The 22857-nt window shown below is 62.1% G+C and overlaps 1 protein-coding gene and 1 long non-coding RNA gene across 4 annotated transcripts; both read right to left on the bottom strand.

Moving 5' to 3' along the window:
- Positions 1-261: 261 nt before the first annotated feature.
- On the bottom strand, positions 262-5690 carry LOC120372328 (G-protein coupled receptor 143-like). Of its 3 annotated transcripts, none has more exons than XM_039489356.1 (9): positions 5197-5682; positions 5001-5110; positions 4373-4467; positions 3952-4044; positions 3762-3775; positions 3541-3649; positions 2609-2717; positions 1795-2002; positions 266-1310 (listed from the first exon to the last, which is right to left on the bottom strand). In XM_039489356.1, the coding sequence occupies exons 1-9, from the start codon at positions 5450-5452 to the stop codon at positions 1216-1218; spliced, it is 1089 nt and encodes a 362-aa protein (XP_039345290.1). In that variant the 5' UTR covers positions 5453-5682; the 3' UTR covers positions 266-1215. The 3 variants fall into 3 exon arrangements, with proteins under 3 accessions (XP_039345291.1, XP_039345290.1, XP_039345289.1); XM_039489355.1 differs by having other exon boundaries at positions 267-1310; positions 3762-3883; positions 5197-5680; XM_039489357.1 differs by lacking the exon at positions 1795-2002 and having other exon boundaries at positions 262-1310; positions 3762-3883; positions 5197-5690.
- A 6415-nt stretch (positions 5691-12105) lies between these two features.
- LOC120371430 lies at positions 12106-17188 on the bottom strand. The gene is made up of 4 exons (XR_005584345.1): positions 17084-17188; positions 15172-15396; positions 12825-12905; positions 12106-12150 (listed from the first exon to the last, which is right to left on the bottom strand). It is a non-coding gene; the product is annotated as an uncharacterized LOC120371430 (long non-coding RNA).
- Positions 17189-22857: the final 5669 nt, after the last annotated feature.

Here is a 22857-nt window from a genome sequence, read left to right as displayed (position 1 = left end):
AGTGCAAGCCAAACAACGAGCACAGATTACGCAGCTGAGCTCTGCAGGGAATGCCCAGCCTCTCCCAGCAGGGGGCGCTGTGGGGGCGGGCAGGGCAGGGCCCTGGCTGTGGTGGGGAGCCCCCGGCTGCTCCAGCCCAGCGTCTCCCAGCAGGGGGTGCTGGGGGGGGGGCAGGACAGGGCCCTGGTTACGGTGGGGGGGAGCCCTTGGCTGCTCCAGCCCAGCCTCTCCCAGCAGGGGACGCTGTGGGGGGGCAGGGCAGGGCTCTGGCTGTGGGGGGGAGCCCCCGGCTGCTCCAGCCCAGCGTCTCCCAGCAGGGGGCGCTGTGGGGGGGGGCAGGGCAGGGCCCTGGTTACGGGGGGAGCCCCCGGCTGCTCCAGCCCAGCGTCTCCCAGCAGGGGGCGCTGTGGGGGGCAGGGCAGGGCCCTGGTTACGGGGGGGGGGAGCCCTCGGCTGCTCCAGCCCAGCCTCTCCCAGCAGGGGGCACTGTGGGGGGGGCAGAGCTGGGCCCTGGTTACGGGGGGAGCCCCGGCTGCTCCAGCAGGCGTGCTGGTTGTGGCTGGTAGTGGGAGCAGGGTGGCGAGGAGGTTGCATCAGCAGTGACTTGCCGGGCTGGGCAAGGCCTGGGGGCGGTAGCTGGTATGATAAAACTGGCTGAGTCAGCTAGGTGCAGCCTGGGGCTAGTGCACTGCATCCTCCCCCCACCCCCGTCTGTGCCCCCCAGCTACCATCTCCCCTCACGCTCTTGCCTGACCCCCTGAATTCAAGGCTGGGGGGGGGGGGAGGGCAGAGCCAGCCTAGCCCTGGGTGGAGGGGGACAGAGGCTGGAATAGCTGGGAGGGAAGGGGTTTGAGCTTCTCCCCACTGTAGTTAGAAATGCAGGCAGAGCTCCCCCCCCCCCCAGTCCAGTCCAGGAAGCCCCTCGTGTGAGCCGGGGGCAGGAGCATGGTTTGGGCTGCAAGCTCCGAGGACAAGGGGCTCTTCCTGCTGGGCCCTGGCTGGCTCAAGCCCAAAGCCACAGTCTGCTCCCCCCGCCAGCCTGGGAAGCAGCGAATCCACGGGCAGCCCAGGCAGATGCTGTGGCCCCCTCCCCCGAGCCAGCCTGGCCCAAGCTGGGGGGGTGCAGCGAGTGGGCTTGAGCCCAGCAGCCTTTATTCACACCGTAGCAGCTGTCAGTCTGTCCCTTCACGGAGCCATCTCGTGGGGCAGGCACCCTCAGCTTCGCCTGCCGCTCCCTCCAGCCGTCCGTCCATCGCAGCGTGGCTGGGGGCAGAGCGCATGTCTCTGCCACACCGAGATTACCGGTAACTCTGCGGGGGGAGGGGGAGACAGTGAGGGTGGGGGCAGGTCCTGCCAAGGGAGGGAGACATGCTGGGCCTGCCAGCCCCACAGTATCCTCTGACCAGCTGCCCCCCTAGGCTGGGGAGCAGCAGCCCCTTGCCCGCCAGCACAGGGCTGAGCCCCACTGCCTCCCAGGGATGCTCTGCTCTCCCTGCCCCCCCTCCACCAGGCTGGCTCCTTTGGGGGAGGAGGTACAAGATGCAGATGGCACCAGAAACGGGGTGGGGGGGAAGAGGAGAGAGGCCCCCTGACGGGCAGGCTGCTGACCAGAGTCCTTACAGGGGCAGACTCAGCATTTCAGGTGCCTGCACCCCAGCTGGGGGCACCGCCAGAGGGCAGGGCAAGCCGCACAGCTCCCCTAGCCCTGACCAGGGGCCCTCAGGCAGAGCCATTGGTGCTGGCTGCTGCCCCGGCCTTGGCCCGCAGTGTAAGAGCCGCTCTGCCCCTACTCACCCAGGGATGCCCCGGAGGTCAGGAGGCTGAGCAGGTTGGGGGCCCGCAACTGGCCAGGCACAGCCACACGGCCCAGGACAGGCTCAGGAGAGTCCTCGCTGCTGCTCTGCTCATCCCTGCGGAGAGCTCTGCCCGCCGGCTGCCCTGCCTGCTGCCAGCCCACCAGCGCCAGAGACAGCAGGAGTCCTGACATGGGGTTCAGGATGGCCTGGAGGAAGGAGGGGGTCAGGGAGGGGCAGGCGCAGGCAGGGCCCCAGTGCAACTGTGCTGACACCAACAGCAAGCCCCCCCCCCCCAATATGTGGTGTGTCCCCCCCCAAATCAGCTGAGCATGGCCTTGCAGCCTCTTGCCCTACTGGTCTCACCACACAGGACCCCCATTCCTGCTGCCCCCCCTCCCTTCCCAGGACACTCCTCCCTGTCTATCCCCTTCCCTTCCCAGGGCACCCCTCCCCCGCTACACCCTCCCATCCCGGGACACTCCTCCCCACTATCCCCTTCCCTTCCCAGGGCACCCTCCCCGCTACCCCTCCCTTCCCAGGACACTCCTCCTGACTATCCCCATCCCTTCCCAGGGCACCCCTCCCCGCTACCGCCTCCTTCCCAGGACACTCCTCCCCCACTATCCCCTTCCCTGCCCAGGGCACCCCTCCCCCGCTACCCCCTCCCTTCCCGGGACACTCCTACCCCACTATCCCCTTCCCTTCCCAGGGAACCCCTCCCCCGCTACCCTCTCCCTTCCCGGGCCCCCCACCACCCCCAAACAAGATCCCCGGGCAGCCTAGCCTCACTGCCCCCTCATGCCCTCGCCCACCACAATGATCCAGGAGGTCCGGATGGCCACGTGCAGCAGCCGCAGGGTCTCCGTGCACCATGCAGGCTCTAGCAGGAGCAGCCCATCGTTCACCACATTCCCTAGCCAGCTGTGGGGAGCAGAGATGGGGCCATGCTGACTGATCGGGGGGAGGGCTACAGCAGCCACCACCCCCACTGAATGGGCAGGGCCCCCCCCCAGCCTCCAGCAGGGGCACTGTAGGCAGCCAGGCAGAGGGGGGGGCATTACCAGGCACTGGGGCAGAGCGCTGGCGGGCGAGGGCGGGAGTGGGGCATTACCAGGCACTGGGGCAGAGCACTGGCTGGCGGGGGAAGTGGGGCATTACCAGGCACTGGGGCAGAGCACTGGCTGGCGGGGAGGAGGGGGCATTACCAGGTACTGGGGCAGAGCACTGGCTGGCGGGGAGGAGGGGGGGTATTACCAGGCACTGGAGCAGAGCACTGGCTGGCGGAGGGGGGGAAGTGGGGCATTACCAGGCACTGGGGCAGAGCGCTGGCTGGCGGGAGGGGGAAGTGGGGCATTACCAGGCACTGGGGCAGAGTGCTGGCTGGTGGGGAGGAGGTGGGGGCATTACCAGGCCCTGGGGCAGAGCACTGGCTGGTGGGGGAAGTGGGGCATTACCAGGCACTGGGGCAGAGCACTGGCTGGTGGGGAAGTGGGGCATTACCAGGCACTGGGGCAGAGCACTGGCTGGCGGGGAGGAGGGGGCATTACCAGGCACTGGGGCAGAGCACTGGCTGGCGGGGGGGGGGGGAAAGTGGGGCATTACCAGGCACTGGGGCAGAGCACTGGCTGGCGGGGAGGAGGGGTGGGTATTACCAGGCCCTGGGGCAGAGCACTGGCTGGTGGGGGGGGGGCATTACCAGGCACTGGGGCAGAGCACTGGCTGGCGGGGGGGCAGGGGGCATTACCAGGCAGTGAAGGTAACAGTGATGCTGGTGAATCTCCTCCTAAGCTGCTGCTCCTGGAGCCGCTCGCTGGCTGTGTACCTGCCCGTCTGCCCCCTCAGCAGGGCTGTGGCTGCAGGAGAGATGCCGTTAGCCCCCTGCTCGGCCTGAGCCCAACCCACTCTCCCTGCTCCGCTGCCAGTGTCCCCGGGAGGGCCCCGGGGCAGGGCGTGGGGCTGGCTCACCTGCACAGAGGGCCCTGTTGAGAAGCAGCGGGTTCAGCAGCAGGACCAGCAAGAGCGGCACGTAGGCAGCAGTGTAGTGAGCCACAGCCAGGGCCTGTGCCAGTGGGCGCTGCGAGTCACACCTGGGGGAGAAGGGGGCATGAGCCTGTGACTGGGCAGGGGCAGGGGCGGGGTAGGGGCTTCGGCTTACCTGGCACTGGCAGGGGACAGGAGCTGCTGGACGCCCCACAGGCACTGGGTGCTGGACAGGCCCCAGCACAACAAGTAGTAGGGAGTCAGGGACCTGAGCAAAGCAAGAGGAGAATGGTTGGCCAGGCCCCCCCAGAGCACAGCTCCTGGATCCCAGTGCCAGCCATCGCCGGGGCCGGGGCCCTGCAGCCAGGCCTGGCACTGCTCACACAGGCCCAGGCTGAGCACGAAGCGCTGTCAGACCTGGGACTGAGTGGGGTGGGAAATGGAGACACCAGGGCACCTGCTTGGCTCCGGAGCAGAGCTGTGGAAGGGCCGCGTCCTCAGAGGATGGGGAGGGAATAACAGGCTGGGGCGTGGGGGGAGGGGGCTGTGTGCCCCCCAAAGGGCCGGGGAGTGCAAGGGAAGGCACCTAGCCCCACCTGCAGCCTGCAGGTCTCCGCAGCAGCTGAACAGCCTCCAGCGCGTAGCAGAACAAGGCCCAGAAGTGAGCCGTGTAGAAGTACTGCACCCACATCTGAGGGGCGACAGGAGATGTGAAAGGGCTGTGCCCTGCCCCCCTACCCCCAAGCCAGCAGGCCCCCCACCTGCAAGGGAGCCAGAGCCCTCCCTGTGGCCCACACAGCTCTGCCATCCACCCACTATTCCAGCCCCGCTCCCCTTTGCCAAAGCCCCCTCCAGTGCTCTCCAAGTACCCAGCCCCTCCCCCAGACATGGCCCTCCCAGCCCCCAGATACTGCCCCCAGCCCCTCCAGCTCCAGTGCCTCCCTCAGACTACCACCCAGCCCCTCCACACACAGCACCTCCCCCAGCCCTCCCAGATACTGCCCCAACCCCAGTGCCTCCCTAGCCCACAACCCAGTCCCCCAGCCACAGCCCACCACCAAGACCCCCAGACACAGCACCTTCCCCAGCAGAAACTGCTCCCCAGACACACTGCCCCCTAGACACAGCTCCCCAGCCCCCCGACACAGCACACAGCCCCCAGCAGATACTGCTCCCCAGACACACTGCCCCCCAGACACAGCACCCAGGGCTCATGCTCCATACCACAGCCAGAGTGCAGAGTGGCCCAGCAAAGCCTGCTGTCCCATTCACTGGAGGCTGGCTGGCAGAGCCGGGGGGGCCTGCTAGCCACAGCACAGAGCGGCTCAGGATCCCTGGTGGAAAGAGGAACGCAGGGCAGCCCTGTGAGAGCAAGCCCAGCAGCAGGGCTCTATGCAGCTGGGAAGTCACCTGCTCTCACCTGCAGTGCCCAGACAGCTGCTGGCAGTAATGGCAGCTACTATCCCCCTGGCAGCACGGAGCCTGCTCTCTGAGCCTCTGCTAGCCACCTTGCCACAGCCCCGGCGGTGCCTGGCCAGAGCCTGCAGGAGCAGCCCGAGCAGGCCTACCGCAGCACTGCCCAGGCACAGCCCATTCCACACCTGCGGGTGGAAGCGCCACACCAGGCGGGTAGCGAGACTTTGGCAGCAGAACTGCTGGAGCTGCAGAGAGGCCATAGTGGGAGAGGGGCTGAGCCAGGCTGTACGTCCTGCAAAAGGGTCCCAGGGAACCTGGGCCCAGCTGGCCACCAGGGCAGAGAAATAGCCAGGCAGCAGGTGGCTGCAGGGTTGTTAATGAGCAGCTTGGCCTGTGCCTGAGAGAAACTGGGGGAAGAGAGGTGGGGCTGCAGAGTTTAAAGGGGTATGGGGGCTAAGCCTGGGGGGCTGCCCTGGTGTGTGGCTCCAGGGGGTGGAGGCCAGGTGGCCTGGCCTGGCCTGGGCAAGGCAGCTAGTAGCTAGCTGGTTGTTTCTCTGTTGGGTGCTATGGGGAGTGGCTGGTCTACCATGCCCCTGCTAGGCCCTGCAGTGCTTGGGATGCTCAGCCCCAGGTGCAGGGGCAGCACTTCCCTGCCCCCATGTGTCCATTAGGGGTTGGAGCCCTGCAGGTACACCTGGCGTTCCTGGGGGCCCTTTCTGGCTCGGCTACTCTGCCCATCGGTGGGGCTGGGACTCACCGGCCAGCAAGACCCACCTTGTAGATCCAGAGCCCACTCCCAGCCTGGCAGCCTCAGGACACAGGAGCTGGATGAGCCTGAGTGGAGCTGGAGGAACAGAAGAGCAGCGGGCAGGCAGGGGCTGTCCACCTGGCCAGGTGTGAGGAGGCAGCCGGCCTCTTGAGCACCAGGTGAGTCTAGGAGCAGCGCAGCTGCAGAGCACGGGGGGTCCATGTGCGGAGGCAGTACCGCACCGGGGCTGGGCGTGGGGCTGGCTCTAGCCTGTGGCTCTGCAGGGGGCTCCATCCAGTCCTGACCATAGCTGCTGTGCTCAGCAGAGCCAAGGTTGTGTCCCTTTGTCCAGAGATGTTTGCCCAGGTGCACCTGGCACCCCTGGCACCCCGGCAGGGCAAGCACTTGAAAGTATCTGGCGTGCTGCAGCTGGCGCTGGCTCCCCAAGGCCTGGGGCTGATGCACAAGACCCAGGTTCCCTTGCCGCGGCTGGGTGCCTGCTTCCTTTGTGCTAGGTGCGCTGTGCCCCGGGCAGCAGGTTTCAGCGAGCCTTTCCTGGCTGAGCACATGGTCTCACCCTCCGTGTCTGCTACCACGTCCCACCCCCATGCTGCAGGCTGGCTAGCACTAGCCTCTGCCCTGCGGCCCAGCCCCAGGAAGGGCTGCTGAGTGAGCTGCCCACAGCAGGGATCCTCCAGAACTGGCGCTCTTGTCTCCAGTCTGCGTTTTAATGTTTGTTCTGGGCTGCCCTGTGCAGATGGTGTTAGCCCCTGTCCCAGCATGGCTCCGAGTCAGCCAGCTCTCGGCCTGGGCTGCCCTGGCAGAGGGGACTGGCTGCTGATGGCAGGTAAGTCAGGCATTGTGAAGTGTTGAGGTTCGGGGGTGCCCTGGCATGGTCCAGGGTCGGCCACAGCCACTGCCCCCTGCCCCAGCATCTCCATTGTGCCAAAGGATCGAGGCAGTCGGGAATGCTGCCAGCCGTGGTGCAGCACAGAGAGCAGGGCATGGGCTGCCCTGGGGGTGGGCCAGCATGCGGAAGGGCCTGGCCGCAGGGGGGATGGATTGTGGGAGGGCCCTGACTCAGGCCAGGCAGAAGGGCATGGATTGCAGGTGGCAGAGACTGGGCCAACTGGAGGGGTGGCCTAGGGCCAGGCGCTGGAAGGTGGGGAGCCCAATGCGCTGGCCAGGGCAGGTCAATGCGCACACAAACATACACTCCTGTGCCCTGCGGGAGCAGCATCACCTTGCAGTGAGGGAGGCTGGAGGTGGGGGCTGAGGTGGGGCTGTGCCTTGTTGGGGGGACAGGCACTCTGAGGTCACAGGGACGGGTGCTCACTGGTACTCGCTCTGAGTTGCGTGTGGGCCTGGGATGGTTGGCATAGGCGGCCTGGCTCCCCCATCACTTCCTTCTGCCCTGTGTCTGCACCAGGGGCCCGCGGGCTGCAGGTGCTGGTGAGCCATATGTGCCCTGTGAGTGGGACCCCAGGCTCCTTCCAGGCTGGCTGGGGTGGGACTGGGTCTCTGCTCCCCAGCTGGGGATGTAGGGCAGCACAAAAGGTCTGGGCAGGATCTTCTCTGTGCTCGCCTGGCTGACAGCCGTAGGCTGAGGCTGAGTCTCCGGGAGCTGCTGGCTGGCTGTGGACTGAGCCCCGCGAGTGCTGCAGGGTGGGGGCCTGGTGGGGTCTTGCTGCTGCAGGCTGAGCCTTGAGGCGGGAGCACCTGGTCCCTCTGCATCCAGGCTGTTGGGTTCAGAGGGGGGAGGGCTCGTGCCCTCATCTGGGCCCCAGAACAATGGCTTGGCAGAGCTCCAGGGGACGGCCCGGCCCAGACGGCCTGGCGCTGTCCCATGTGCACAGGCACCTTGAGGAACCTGCTCTGTGCTGAGTCACTCCCCCAGGAGCCAGGGCTCCTTCCAACCCAGCTGGCACCCCAAGCAGCATGGGGTGATGGCCCAGGAGCCCCCATCTCAGCACGTGCCCAGCGGTGACTGCAGGACCAGCTCACGTGGAGGGCACCTGCCAGCATCCCCTACACTGGGGAGGAGTCGGGCACGGGACGCAGAGAGAGAAGCCTCCTGCCTGCCTGTGTGGGTCCGAGGCTCTGTCTGCAGCTGGAGGTTAATGCATCCGCTGGCAGGCAGCTGAGTCACCGCTCCCTGCAGTGCCACTGACCCTTGGCCCAGTGAGAGCACAGCCGGGCTGGGCCCTTCCTGCCTGCCCCATCCAGCCCGGGGCCTGGGGGGGGGGGGGGTTACGTCCCCTGCCCACAGCCCCATCTGCTGCTGCTCAAGCAGAGCTGACAGGAGGAGTGGAAAAGGCTCAGTACTCTGGGGGTCTGTGCTGGGCATGAGGGGCCTCCACCCCGAGCTGACCCCCTCCTGGGCTGCCAGCTGTGCGTGCGCAGCATGCAAAGGCCCCCTCCACCCACAGGGAATTAAAACAAGTGATGGGAATGGAGCTAATGCAGCAGCTACCACTGGCCCTGCGCTGCCCTCCCTGCAGCATGGCATGGCCCGCGCACCCTGCATGTGCCCCCTCGGGACAACAGCAGGACAGGTCTGAGCCCTGGCACGGCTCCCTCAGGAGCATCACACCCCTGTGGAGAGGAGGGAGCTGTTTTTGCGCCTGCTGGGGCTTGAGCAGGGTAGGGGACAGGGCCCTAATCCCACCCAGGGCCCTGGGCACTACTGCAAACACCACCATGCAGGCAGGGCCATATTAACCCAGCACTAGGCCCTAGGCAGGCAGGGCCCTACCTTCCACACCAGAGAATGGGAACAAACCTGCTGCATCCCCAGTAATCCATGGGCTGCCTACAGCTGCACCAAACATCACACTGCCTGGATAACCCTCTCCTAGCCAGCACAGACAGAGACTGGCTCCAGCTGTTCAGTCACTGCCCTATAACCTCCATCGTGTCTCCTCCCCCCCCCCCCCCGGCTCCCCGCCATCCATCTCGCAGGCAGCCAGCCCCCGCGTGTGGGCACTCACTGCCGAGTCCTGTCCAGTGCCTGATGGTGAGAGCGACGCTCCGGCTGGTCGGGTTCAGGGACCTGTAGTAGGTGGTCGCTGGGCAGAGCAGAGGAGACACGGGCAGCTGGACGCAGGGCAAGGCCATGCAGGCTCCTGGGGAGCCCTGGTGCAGGAGCTGCCCTCATGGCACTGCCCACGCCACTGCCCACTCAGGTTTGGCCCTGAGGGGCAGCTGGGCCAGACTTGGGTGGTGCTGCAGCCTGCTGTGTGGGGTCCCAGCGTCGCTGAGGTTCCCCCGCCCCATTTGGGTCCCTAGGCACATGCCTGGTGTGCTTAGGGGTTAACCCAGCCTCCACTCGGGGCACAAGTCAGTTCTACCTGTGGGCGTGACAGTGACATTTCCCCATGGCCCACTAGGGGGCACTGTCCTCAGCAGCGGCTGGTCCTACCCCCTGAAGCTGCTGGAGCAGGGGATGAGCCAGGCGGCTACGCCGACCCCCCTCCCTGCCCCACTCCCTGGCCCCCTGCCCCACACCTGTGCCCCCTGTCCTGCCCCCCTGCCCCACACCTGTGCCCCCTGTCCTGCCCCCTGCCCCACACCTGTGCCCCTTGCCCCCCTGCCCCACTCCCTGGCCCCCACCCCCGCCCTGCCCCGACTCCCTCTCCCCGTGTCCTGTCCCCCTGCCCCACCCTGTGCCTCTTGCCCCCTGCCCCACTTGCTGACCCTCACCCCTGCCCTAGCCCCTGCCCTGACTCCTCACCCCTGCCCTGCCCCCTGCCCCGCCCCCTGCCCCACTCCCTGGCCCCCTGCCCCACACCTGTGTCCCTGGCCCAGTTTTCTCCTTCCTCCTTGTAACAATCTTTTATGTACTTGAAAACTGATATCATGTCTCAGTCTTTTCTTTTCCAGACTAAACCCAGGGTTGTGAGTTCAATCCTTGAGGGGGCCATTTAGGGATTTGTGGATTTAGTGGGGGACTGGTCCTGCTTTGAGCAGGGGGTTGGACTAGATACCTCCTGAGGTCCCTTCCAACCCTGATATTCTATGATTCTGTGATTCTAAACAACCCCCTTTTTTTTTTTTTTCACTCTTCCCTCATAGGTCATGTTTTCTAGACCTTTAATCATTTTTGTTGCTCTTCTCTGGACATTCTCCAATTTGTCCACATCCTTCCTGAAATGTGACACTCAGAACTGGACATAATACTTCAGTTGAGGCCTAATCAGCACAGAGTAGAGCGGAAGAATTACTTCTCATGTTTTGCTTACAACATTCCTGCTAATACAGCCCAGAATGATACCACGTCTACCACTCCCCGCCTTCCCTCCCCCCATCCACAAGGCTTGTTACCCTGTCAAAGAAAGCTATCAGGTTGGTTTGACTAGATTTCTTCTTGACAAATCCATGCTGACTGTTACTTATCACCTCATTATCTTCTAGGTGTTTGCAAAGTGATTGCTTCATTATTTGCTCCATTATCTTTCCCGGTACAGAAGTTAATCTGACTGGTCTGTAATTACCCAGGTTGTCCTTATTTCCCTTTTTATAGATGGGCACTTTATTTTTCACCTCCAAAAGGGCCAAAAAGAAGTACTTTGTCCGGGCCAAAGGGTTTGAGTACCTCTATACCTGCCCACTTCCAGGCTCGCTGGTTAACTCTGTGGAACAGCAAAAAGGATAAGCAGGGGCTGTGACGTTATTGATATAAACTGGGACCATATAGAACATGGTTTGCAACCAAGGTCCTGTAGTGGCACCAAATCTTATGTAAAGGGGGTCGTATAAGGTGTCTAAGACCAGGTTCTGGGTTGCTGGTTATGATTATGCTGTCTGTATGTCTGTGTATCATTTTGTAGTTGAAGTTATAAGTATTGGCTCTGTACCGTCTGTATTTTGTATTGTGCTCTGCTTCTGGGTGACACCGCAGACAAGTTGGTGTTAGCTCTGCCTAGCCTGCTTGAGGGCCCATTAAGGACCATCAGCTACACAATTGACTCATGGAGAGAAGGCAGACACGCCTTGTGACTCAGCAAAGTATGCAGGGACTGGCCCATGTGACTCCAGACTCCATTTTGCTGTAATTTTCCACAGTGAGGACAAAGAGGTTCTTACACCTGGAAAAGCCTATATAAGGCTGATGCCTCATCTCCATCTTGTCTTCAATCCTGCTTCATACCTCTGGAGGGACTTTGCTACAAGCTGAAGCTCCATCCCAGCTGGGGATGTACTCCAGAGACCTGATTTGAACCTGCAGTTTACTCCATCACTGCTACAAGCCTGAACTAAGAACTTTGCCATTACTGTATGTAAGTGATTCCATTTAACCAATTCTAGCTCTCATCTCTACCTTTTTCCCTTTATGAATAAACCTTTAGATTTTAGATTCTAAAGGATTGGCAACAGCGTGATTTGTGGGTAAGATCTGATGTGTATATTGACCTGGGTCTGGGGCTTGAGTCTTTGGAATCGAGAGAACCTTTTTCTTTTATTGGGGTGTTGGTCTCCATAACCATTCGTCCCCAGGACGGGTGGCGCTGGTGGTGATACTGGGAGACTGGAGTGTCTAAGGAAATTGCTCGTGTGACTTGTGGTTAGCCAGTGGGGTGAAACCGAAGTCCTTTTTGTCTGGCTGGTTTGGTTTGCCTTAGAGGTAGAAAAACCCCAGCCTTGGGCTGTGACTGCCCTGTTTGAGCAATTGGTCCTGAATTGGCACTCTCAGTTGGGTCCCGCCAGAACCGCATTGTCACAGGGGCACACCAGCTCAACTCCCCCAAAATAAAGAGGCCAAAAGACTGAACCTTTTTGGGAGAAAAATTTATTCAGCAGCCAGCCTGCAATTCCGGGTGGCGAACCATCAGGCCCTCTTGGGCGGGTACAATTGTAACTTAAGGACTCCCTCCGTAAGTTCAGGAGTCCCTCCCACAGGCTTTGGCCCAGGAATCCGGCACCCTGTGGCTAGGTGCTCTCCCCAGAGGGCGTGCGACTCAGCGGCCAGGGTGGTCCCATCAGGAGTGGTTATGAGGTGCAACTCCTGGCTTCAGACTGCCAGCCCTGTCCCACAAGATGCAGACCTCGATCCAGGGAACGGTCTATTTTCAGAGCAGACTGATGTGAGGCTGCATGGGTTAAAGGACACTCAGGCCACCCTTCACTCGCTGGGGATGCACACGCCGCAGTCTGCATGGAAGCAGTTCCGGTCGCCCCCGTCACCAAGGCCTTGGCGGCCTCGTCAGGGGTCTGCAAGGAGAAGGGACAGAAACATGAGCTTTAGCCATTGCTGCCTTTCCTCCTCCCGCTCACCTGTGCAGCCCAGCCTGGCGAATGAAGCATGACAGGGGCCAGAAACTCGTTTTGAAGGTGCGCTTGAGAGCAACGCCCCAGTCAATTCCCTGGATCCACCTTGTTCTTTCCTCAACCGTCTTCATCCCTATCGTTTGGCTTGGTCACGGGTCACCTCAGACCACTGGTGCTGGACATAGTATCTCAGGGCTATACCCTGCAATTTTCAGCTGCCTTTTCTCCCACCCCTATCCTTCTTCAGGGACCCATCTCATGAGCAACTCCTTGTCCAAGAGGTTGAGAACCTCCTGTACCTGGGGGCGGTGGAGGAGTTCCATCGGAACATGAAGGGAAAAGGGTTCTGTTCCCACTACTTCCTAATCCCGCTGGCAAAAGGGGGCCTCAGACCCATTCTGGACCTGTGTGGCCTCAACAAGTCTCTCAGAAAGTTGAAGTTTCGCAAGGTCTCCCTGGTCTCCATCATCCCTTCCCTGGATCCAGGAGACTGGTATACTGCCCTCAACTTGAAGGACCAAGGTCACAGACGTTTCATAGTGGGTGGACACCATTTCCAATTCACGGCTCTCCCTTTTGGCCTCTCATTGGCCCCGAGGGCATTCACAAAATGTAACCTGAGATGTTGAGGGATCCAGGTCTTCCCATATCTCGATGACTGGCTCGATCTGGTGAGTTCCACCTGCCGCAAACTGTGCCTATTAATAAACGAGAAAAAATCCACCTTAATGCTGGCCCAGGGAACAGAGTTCATTGGGGCAGTTCTTGACTCCATGCAAGCCAGAGCCTTCCTTCTGGAAGCACATTTTCAGGCCATGTCGGACCTGATCTCCCATGTAAAGAACCACCCGCTCACCATGGCTCACACCTGCCTGCGGTTGTTGGGCTACATGGCCGCAGGTATATACACAGTCAGTCCTGCCCGGCTACACCTGTGGCCTTTGCAGGCATGGCTGGTGTCAGTCTACATCCCCAACAGGCATGACCTGGACTGGGTAGTCAGGGTGCTGGATCACATTGGGTCATCCCAGATGGGTGGTTGGACCGTGGGTCAGTGTTGGAGGGAGTTCCCTTCGCAACACCATCCCTGTCACTGATCCTGGTCTCTGATGCTTTGGATCTGGGCTGGGGAGCCCACCTGTGCAAGCTAAGCATCTAGGGCCGCTGGTTGTGGGACAGTCTGGCCCTCCATATCAATATCAGGGAGCTCAGAGCAGTTCGCCTGGCCTGCCAGGCGTTCTTGCCCCACCCGAAGGGCCAGGTGGTGCAGGTCCTGATGGACACTGATGGATACTGTCACAATGTAGGACACCAACAGGCAGGGTGGTGCCAGGTCTTCGGGCCTTTGTCAAGAAGCTCTCTGCCTTTGGGACGTCTATGTGTGGCATGCCGTTCATCTGGTAGCCGTGTACCTGCCTGGAACCAGGAACATCTTGGTGGATCACCTCATCAGAACCTTCTTGTCTCGCCACAAGTGGTCACTCCATCTGCAGATGGTCAGCCTGATCTTCCTGAGGTGGGGGATTCCCCAGGTGGGCCTGTTTGCATCCAGACAGAACAGAAAATGCCATGTGTTCTGTTTGATCCGGGGATGGGCAGGGGCTCCCTATCTCATTCCGTGGTTGGGGGTGCTGATGTACACTTTCCCGCCAGTGCCACTGATTCACAGAGTCCTTCTGAAGATCAGGATGAGAATTATCCTAATAGCCCCGCGTGGCCTCGCCAGCACTGGTTCGGCATGTTGCTGAGCCTTTCGGTAGCCACCCCGCGGCAGCTGCCCCTCTAGCCGGATCTGCTGTCACAGCTTTTTGCACCTGAACCTGGCAGTGCTGCACTTGATGGCTTGATTACCACATGGCTAAGCACAGACGAACAGGCATGCTTAGCCCTTGTCCAGCAGGTCTTACTGAATAGCAGAAAACCCTTCACCAGAGTGACTTACCTGGCCAAACGGAAAAGGTTCACATGCTGGGCCTCGGAATGGCATATTCAGGCCGAGCAGGCCCCACTGCAGGAGATCCTGGATTATCTGATGAACCTCAGACTCCAAGGTTTGTCCATGTCATTGATCAAGGTCCACCTGGTGGCTATCTCAGCTTTCCATCCTCTGTTCCAAGGCAGGTTGATCTTTGCTCACAACATGATGGCATGGTTTTTGAACGGTCTGGAGCGTGTCTACTGCTTGTCCGGGATCCTGTCCCTCGCTGGGACCTGAATCTGGTGCTGCTGAGACTCACAGGTCCTCATTTGAGCCTCTGGTTTCCTGCTCTCTCCTGGAAGGTCTTGTTCCTGGTGGCAATAACGTTGGCCTGCGGGGTGTCAGAGATCAGGGCGCTCGCTTTGGAGCTGCCGTATACAGCCTTCTACAAGGATAATATCCAGCTGCGACCGCACCCAGCGTTTCTGCCCAAGGTCGTTTCCCAGTTTCATACTAGCCAGGACATTTACTTACCCGTCTTCTTTCCAAAGCCTCATGCGTCAGATGAGGAGCACAGGCTACATGCCCTGGACATCAGGAGGTCGCTGGCCTTTTACACAGATAGAGCAAAGCTGTTCTGTAAGTCAACGTAGTTGTTCATTGCAGTGGCAGACAGAATGAAAGGTTACCCAGTGTCTGTGCAGAGGATTTCATCCTGAATCATGGCCTGCATCTGCTACTGTTAGGTGCCTCCGCTGGTGATTGTGACAGCACACTTAACTAGGGCACAAGCATTGTCAGCGGCCTTCCTGGCACAGGTACCAATCCAAGAGATCTGTAGGGCCACTACATGGTCGTCTGGCCACATGTTCGCGCCTCATTATGCAGTTACCCAGCAAGCCTGAGACAACACTGGCTTCGGCGGAGCAGTGCTGCAAGCCGCACGACCGTGAACGTTGAGCCCACCTCCAGGGATACTGCTTGTGGGTCACCTAGAATGGAATAGATAGGAGCAAGCGCTCGAAGAAGAAAACTCAGTTACCTACCTTTTCGTAATGGATGTTCTTCATGATGCGTTGCTCATGTCCATTCCATTACCCGCCTCTGCCCCTCTGTCAGAGTTGCTGGCAAGAAGGAACTGAGAGGGTGTAGGGTCGGCGGTGCCTAATATACTGACAAATGAGTGCAGCACTCAAGGGCACCACAGCCGAGCCGACCCTATGGATACCAGTAAGGCAAAAATCTCCAATGACCGCGCACTTGGCGCACACCTAGAATGGAATAGACACAAGCAACACATCTCAAAGAACAACAGTTATGAAAGGTAAGTGACCATTTATTCTTCTGAAATGAAAGCAGTCTCACAGGATCACATGACTCCAGGAGCTGGGGGTTTAAGAAAACACCACGGGGACTGGAGGTCATGCTAAAGGAGAAGGCTGTAATCTATCAGGCAGATGTCTGCACTTGTAGGATGGGAATATCCAAGGCAGGATAGCTCAGTGATTTGAGCACTGGCCTGCTAAACCCAGGGTTGTGAGTTCAATCCTTGAGGGGGCCACTTAGGGATTGGGGCAAAAATCTGTCTGGGGATTGGTCCTGCTTTGAGCAGGGGGTTGGACTAGATACCCCCTGAGGTCCCTTCCAACCCTGATATTCTATGATTCTACATTCTAAGTGAATCAGTTGCCCAGACCCTGCTCCAGACAGGAAAGGCGCGGACCTGGGCTCATGCTGAAGCGGTGACGCAACAGCAGCCAGGGTTCATGGCTGACTGATTAATTCCTGTTAAAGATGTTTGTACAGCCAGAGGTGAGGGTGCGGGGTGGTTCTTTAAATCTGCAGGCTGGAGGGTAGGAATTGCCTAGGCAGAAGCTCTGCAGTGAAGCAGAGAAAGAATCAGCTTTAGGGATTAACGCTGGTTCCTTATTCTGCTAAAGCTCCTTGTTCAGGGCTAGAGGGAAAGTGCCACCTTCTGGGGTTCTTTAAGATTGTCACAGGCCAGTGGGAAACAGGAGAACCTGTAATGGTGCAGGGGGGAGCTGCTGCTGGAGCCAGATGGGGCTGCAGGGAAGCCCTAGAAGATCTGAGCTGGGGTGGCAGGTTCAGTCTCAGCCAGGAAGTACCTAGGGGTTGCCCTTGTTCCGATGAGTCAACAGCAGTGTCGGCAGATCCCAGCCACCTTGCAGCCTGGGCTGTGAGCAGGACCCTGCTGGACCCATGGGCGGCAGATTTGTATAATTTTTTGGTGGTGCCCAGAATGGGTCCAAGTTGCCCCTCCCCTCCACCCCGTATATATATTTTTTAAATAATGTAAAAATGGACAGGAAACAGTAAGCGTTTAACAGTTTCCCGATATTGCACAATGTGGTGGGTGAGGCTGGGGATGAGGGGTTTGGGGTGTGGAGGGGCTCAGGGCTAGGGCAGAGGGTTGGGGTGTGTGGGGGTGAGGGCTGTGGGGTGGGGCCAGGGATGAGAGGTTCACGGTGCAGGAGGGGATTCAGCCTGGGGCAGAGGGTTGTGGGGTGGGGGGGGGCAGGTGATGAGGCATTTGGGGTGCAGGCAGTCTGCCCCGGGGCTGGAGCCAGAGAGGAGGCCTCCCCCCACCCCTCTCCCCACCAGCAGCAGTAAGCTCTGGGAGAGGGCCACCCCCCACCCAGCAGCACACTCACCCCCACCACTGTCACTGCACATGCCCCTGGGGCCCCTCTCAGCTCCAGGAAGCCCCCTCGCCTCCCCTCTGGTGGGTGCTGAGGGGGGGCTGCCATCACGTGTAGCTGGCAGCGGCCGGCGAGGGAGCGAGGTGTGGAGCGGCAGGCAGCCGCCCGCTGCCCAGGGCACAGGCAGGGACGCTCTGGGGGAGGCGCGTGGGGGCACCAGGCAGGGCCAAGGGTGGAGCTGGGGCCCCAGGCCCTGAATATTGCTGGAGCCCGGGCACCACGGGCCCATATAACTCACTGCGCCTGGCTGGACCTCCCTGCTGCAGGAGATTGGTGTCTGAGCATTCATGTTTCTATGGCAACAACGGGACCCTGCAGAGATTGATGTCAATTTCCATCCAAGTTTCTCTCCCAGCAGGTCACTAAAATAGCAGCATCTCTGCTTCCCCGGCAATCTGGGGAGGCTGCGCCCGGGCCCAACAGCAGGGGGCGGTGCAGGACTGGCCTCAGAACTGCCAGGTGAGGGTGGGGGCCAGCCAGGGCTGGGGGAGGGGAACCTCCCCAGAGCTATGCGGGGGGTGAGGACTGGGGGCAACACTTAGGCGGCTCTAACTTATGCCAAGGAAACCAGCAGGTGTGGCCTAGCCAGGGCTAACAAAGCTCAGGGACTGGCTCGTCAGGGGCACATTTCTAAGCCCTTAGGGATAGGGTCATAGAGCCTGCCGGGCGGGGTGTGTGTGTGTGTGTGTGGGGGGGGGGGGGGCTCAAGTAGTCCACCCGTGGCCTATTGGCACCGATGCTGGGCTCCCACATGCACCTCTTAGCCTGGCACAGCTGCTTACAGGGAGGCGTTTCTAGCGCTGCCTTTGGTAGCGCCAGCCCTGGTCCCACTTGCCCTGCTAGCCAGCGGTTACTCAGCAACGCGGCCCTGTCAGGCCCAGCAGCCACGGAGCACCTGGTCTCATTCCTTGTGCAATGCAGCCTGGCCGGGCCTGGGGCAGGCCTGGACATTCGTCACACTGCCCCGCACAGCGCAGGGGCTCATGACAGCAGGCGATATCATGACAATTAATGATGAATTGCTCTTGTCCACACGCACGACACGCTGTCGCTAGCCCCCCCCTCCCAGGGCTGAGGGCCCAGGGGGCTAAGCCAGGGCCCCACATGCCACAGCTGCATGGCATGCCTGGCCTTGCCCAGCTGGTACTTGGGCAGGTCTTGTTCCCTTGGTGCATTGGCTGCATAAGCACATGCCTATGAACATCAGAACTGCCAGGGGCCGAGCACCGCCTCGGAGCAGGCCAGAGCCCCTCCCAGCCCCATCACTGGTGCCATGGTAAATGAGGACACAACCTGGGCGGCCTGGTGAGCAGTAGGCCAATGAGACCTGGGCACAGCGGGCAGCCGTTGTCAGGGACTCCCCTGAGCTCATAGGCCAGGAGCATATTCTTGTGCCAGTGGCTAATTCAGCCCATGTCCCGCAGCCAGGAGCCACCCGGCAGGGGGAGGTGAACCAGCGCTAAGCTGATACCTATGGGGAGGGGGGCGGGGGGCGCTAGCCATTGCCTGGGCCACACCACGGCACTGACCCCCAGGCTCATGAGGCCTTCGGCAGCTGCCAGGCCTCCTCTGGGGCTGCCCCAGCACAGGTGTCACAAGGCGGGGAGGTTTCCCCCCAGGGCAGAGCTAAGGCTCATTGCTCGGCTCAGGGCCCCAGCTCTGGCTCATCAGGCCTGTACACTCAGGAGGCCGCAGGGCCCATGACTGGTTTCTATGGAAACCCTGTTTGAAATTACATTAAAAAGAGATTAAATCAACAGCTTTGCTGCTTGGCAAGAAAGGGGAGGGGGCAATGGACTGAGGCTGAGGGAGGCAGGGGTGTGATTTGCTATGGGGCTAGAGTGCAGCTCCCACTCCCCCACACACACACCTTGGTTCCCCCTCCCCCATTCATCTATTATCTTCCACTCTGCCCCCCCCCGGCCCCGCCCCTCAGCTGTCACAGGCGCTAACATACCAAATCTAATGCTGTATATGCTGGCACAATCCCCCCTGATTTTGTCTGACTGATGCCTGGGGGGAAGCGATGGGGCGATTGGGATAATAAATGGGTGGGGCAGTGAAACAGGTGGGGCAGCGCCAGCAGGGGATGGGCGAGCCTGCCCTGCGCACGGGTGCCTGCACCGCAGCACAGTGCGTGATGCAGGAAGCTGCAGCCCAGACTGATGGTGCAGGGTGCTGTGGGGCACTGGCAGACCCTGCCCCACAGAGTGCTCCATTTGGGGCACAGGAACATCCGTGTGGGCCCAGCCTGTGGCAGGGAGATCTCAGGGAGCTGGGACTCTGGCAGCTCATGCCACCCGTAGGAGCCTGGGGCGTCGCTGCTGGGCCACGTGCCCTGCCCCGATCCCAGAGATGCACCAGGTCCCCAGCCAGCACGGCGCTGGCAGGTCCCTTTGACGAGGGCTCCTCGAGCAGCTGGCCCTGGCTGCTCCGTGAGCAGGGAGCCCCAGCACAGCGGGGAAAGCCACTGAGCCACTTCAGCACTGCCTGGGGCGCCACCAGCAGGGCCCTGCCCGGTGTCCCCAGGGGCTGCTGCGCTGCAGGGCTTTGGGGCTGGGCTGTCAGAGGAAGATGGGCCAGTGGGCTGGGCACTAGCCTCGAACTGAGACTCGCCAGGTGCTCTTGGGCCTCTGTGGGGCTCAGGCCCCAGGTGTACAGTGGAGGGGGCTGCCCTGCCCTGAAGGGTGCCGGGGATGGGCTCAGCGGAGTATGGGAGTCACCTGGGTACTGCCAGCAACGTGCCATAGACAGACACTGCCCCTGTTGGGCTAAGCCTGGCCTGATGCTGACTACGGGTGTAGCCAAGGCGAGGGACCCACCATGCTCTGAGCTGCCAGTGGTCGATTGCCCAGCACCTGTGACTGCTGGCCGTGGTGGGGGGCAGATGCCAGGGTGACCGAACTGGGGCGAGCAGTGGAAATCTTGGAGCATGTTGCTGGATGGTTCCATCCCTGCCTGTCGTGCCGCTGCTCTGTCTAGTCAACGGCTCATCCATGCTGGGACGTGGAGGGGCTGGAGCAGCTGCTGTGGTGCCTGGGAGTGGGCTGCGGAGCGCGTGAGAAGTAACACACTGGACACCCCCCCTGCCCCAGCCTGCAGCCAGCTGCCCATCCGTGGCTCAGTAGCCCCCACCCCGCTCAGCCCCCCATGCAAAGCATCTGCTTCCAATGGCGCTGCATGAGGGCTGCTCCCCAAGGCCCCTGCTGGCAAACCCAGGCATAGGGCCCATGTAGCTGGCGCTGGTCAATGCCAATGAACCCCCACGCACCCAGGCTGGGCTGTGGTTCCCCAGTCCCTGCCCTGGCTTTGGGACTCCTGCCTCACTCCCCGCTAGGCTCTGGTGGTCTCCTCTCCCCACCCCACAGCTGGCCTTTGAGACTCCTCCCCGTCCCCCCATACAGCTCACAGGACGCCACACTATTCAAAATAGCATTTGTTTTATTTGGAGGTTGTTACTCTGCGCAGGTGACGGTATAAATGCATTCTGCACTCAGCACTGCTCTGCCCAGCCCCAGGCCCCCCTCCTGCTCCCGAGACCCCTGTATCTCCTGCTCCGCCCCCACACGCCCTCCCTGCCCCAAGGCCCTGCTCTGCCCCCCCCATCTTTGGGGGGATCCTCTATATTGCCCTACATGGCATGAAATGGGGAATGTAGACTTGGCCGACCATCTCAGCGTATGAGCCCAAGCCCCTGGGCCTGGCTCTGGGCTCCTTTGACCAAATTGGGATGGGAGGGGGGATTAGAGACAAGCACTTGGGGGGACGAGAGGACTCAGGCCCTGGGCGGGGGGTCGGGATCAGGTGGCAATGCCCTGGCATGAGTCAGGCCCTGACAGGGATTCAATGGCAGAGCCCTGGAGGGGGGGATTGGGTGGCAGAGCCCTGGGGCGGGGAGGGGGGTCGGGTAGCAGAGCCCCAGGGGGTTGTGTCTGGTGGGTGGCAGAGCCCTGGAGTGGGGGATCGGGTGGCAGAGCCCGGGGGTCAGGTGGGTGGCAGAGCCCGAGGACTCAGGGGCGGGTGGCAGAGCACGGGGACTCAGGGGTCGGGTGGCAGAGCCCGGGGGGGTCAGGTGGGTGGCAGAGCCCGAGGGGACTCAGGGGCGGATGGCAGAGCACGGGCAGAGCACGGGGTCAGGTGGGTGGCAGAGCCCAGGGGGGGACTCAGGGGGGCAGGTGGCAGAGCACGGGGGGGTCAGGTGGGTGGCAGAGCACGAGGAGATTCAGGGGATCGGGTGGCAGAGCCCGGGGGGGTCAGGTGGGTGGCAGAGCCCGAGGGGATTCAGGGGCGGGTGGGTAGCATGGGGGTCAGGTGGGTGGCAGAGCCCGAGGGGACTCAGGGGGGCGAGTGGTAGAGCACAGGGGGGAGTCAGGTGGGTGGCAGAGCCCAGGGGGGGACTCAGGGGGGTGGGTGGCAGAGCCCGGGGGGAAGGTGCAGAGCCGCAGCTGTGGCTTGGGCCCCTGAAGCGAGCAAAACGTGCCCTGCCAGCCAGCCGTCATGCGGAGGGAGGCAGGAGCAGACTGCAGCCCCCCCAGTTGCCCCCCCCCATCCTTGGGCTGAGCTGAGCTGGGGGGGCTGCCGGAGGACTGGGTAGCCCCTGGCCTCGCACTGGCTGGGGCCCAACCCTTGCACCCTCTCCCCAGCCCACTTGTGTCTGGCCACTGATGCCTGGAGCCAGGCAGCACCAGCTCGCATGTGGCAGGCGCTGCCTCAGGGTGCCTCTGCCAGAGCCCCCCGGGCACCCTGGGGGGCAGCCTTGGGGTACAGCTTAGTGCTCCCGCGCCTGGAGGGAATGGCCAAGCGCAGCTTGTGTCCAACAGCCCAGGCCCAACGCAGCCATGGGCCTCTCCCGCCCTGGGCAAAAGCTGCTCCTCCAGTGCCGAGAATGGAAGAAACTCAGGTCACCCCAATGTTACCCAGCTGTGCTGCATGTTCCTGCTAGCTCAGCCCTGGGCTCCCCCGCAGCCCCGCCATCACCGCTCCATCCTGCCCCCCAGCCCTGGGCTCCCCCACAACCCTGCCAGCGCCCCTCCATCCTGCCCCGCAGCCCCAGGCCCCTCCATCCTGCCCCACAGCCCCGGGCTCCCTGCAGCCCCACCAGCGCACCTCCATCCTGCCCCGCAGCCCCAGGCCCCTCCATCCTGCCCCACAGCCCCAGGCCCCTCCATCCTGCCCCACAGCCCCAGGCCCCTCCATCCTGCCCCACAGCCCCGGGCTCCCTGCAGCACCCCTCCATCATGCCCCGCAGCCCCAGGCCCCTTCATCCTGCCCCACAGCCCTGGGCTCCCCCCCGTGCCCCTCCATCCTGCCCCACAGCCCTGGGCTCCCCCCAGTGCCCCTCCATCCTGCCCCGCAGCCCTGGGCTCCCCCCAGCGCCCCTCCATCCTGCCCTGCAGCCCCGGGCTCCCTGCAGCCCCGCCAGTGCCCCTCCATCCTGCCCTGTAGGCCTGGGCTCCTAGTGGTGACTGCTAAGATATTGGGGTCTTTTTGGGGGGGGGTGGAGAAATGTCCAGCAAGGACTGAGCTGAGACGTCAATAAAACGTACCCTGAGCCCCACATACTGTGTGACCCCCTCTGCACCATTCACTGCGCTACCCGCGTAGGGGCCCCTCACCTCCGCACGAGCCGAGGCCTCGCCATGCCAGGCTGCTTGAGCCAGGGCTCTGCTGTGCAGCTGGCTGCCCCCGTGTCGCAGGTGCAGGGCGGAGCCGGGGGCACGAGGCAGGGACAGAGGCAGAACGTGGCGGGCAGCAGGGCTGGCGAAGGATGGGAGCAGCAATGGGACTGGCAGAGAGCAGCATGATATGGCAATGGCAGTGGTGAAAAACATCAAGAGTCGCAGAGGAGGGTGGGGAGGGGGCTGGCAGGGAACAGTGTGGGGTGAGCCAGCAGAGGAGGTCGGCGGGAAGGGCTGGCGGAGGATGGCAGGGAGGGGGCTGGCAGGGGATGGGGAGCCAGCAGAGGAGGGCAGGGGGAGCTGGCAGAGGATGGCCAAGAGGGGATGGCAGGGG

This window comes from Mauremys reevesii, linkage group 9, assembly GCF_016161935.1.
Source record: "Mauremys reevesii isolate NIE-2019 linkage group 9, ASM1616193v1, whole genome shotgun sequence".
In the NCBI taxonomy this organism is placed as follows: domain Eukaryota; kingdom Metazoa; phylum Chordata; order Testudines; family Geoemydidae; genus Mauremys; species Mauremys reevesii.
This window is presented reverse-complemented; position numbering and strand designations above follow the sequence as displayed.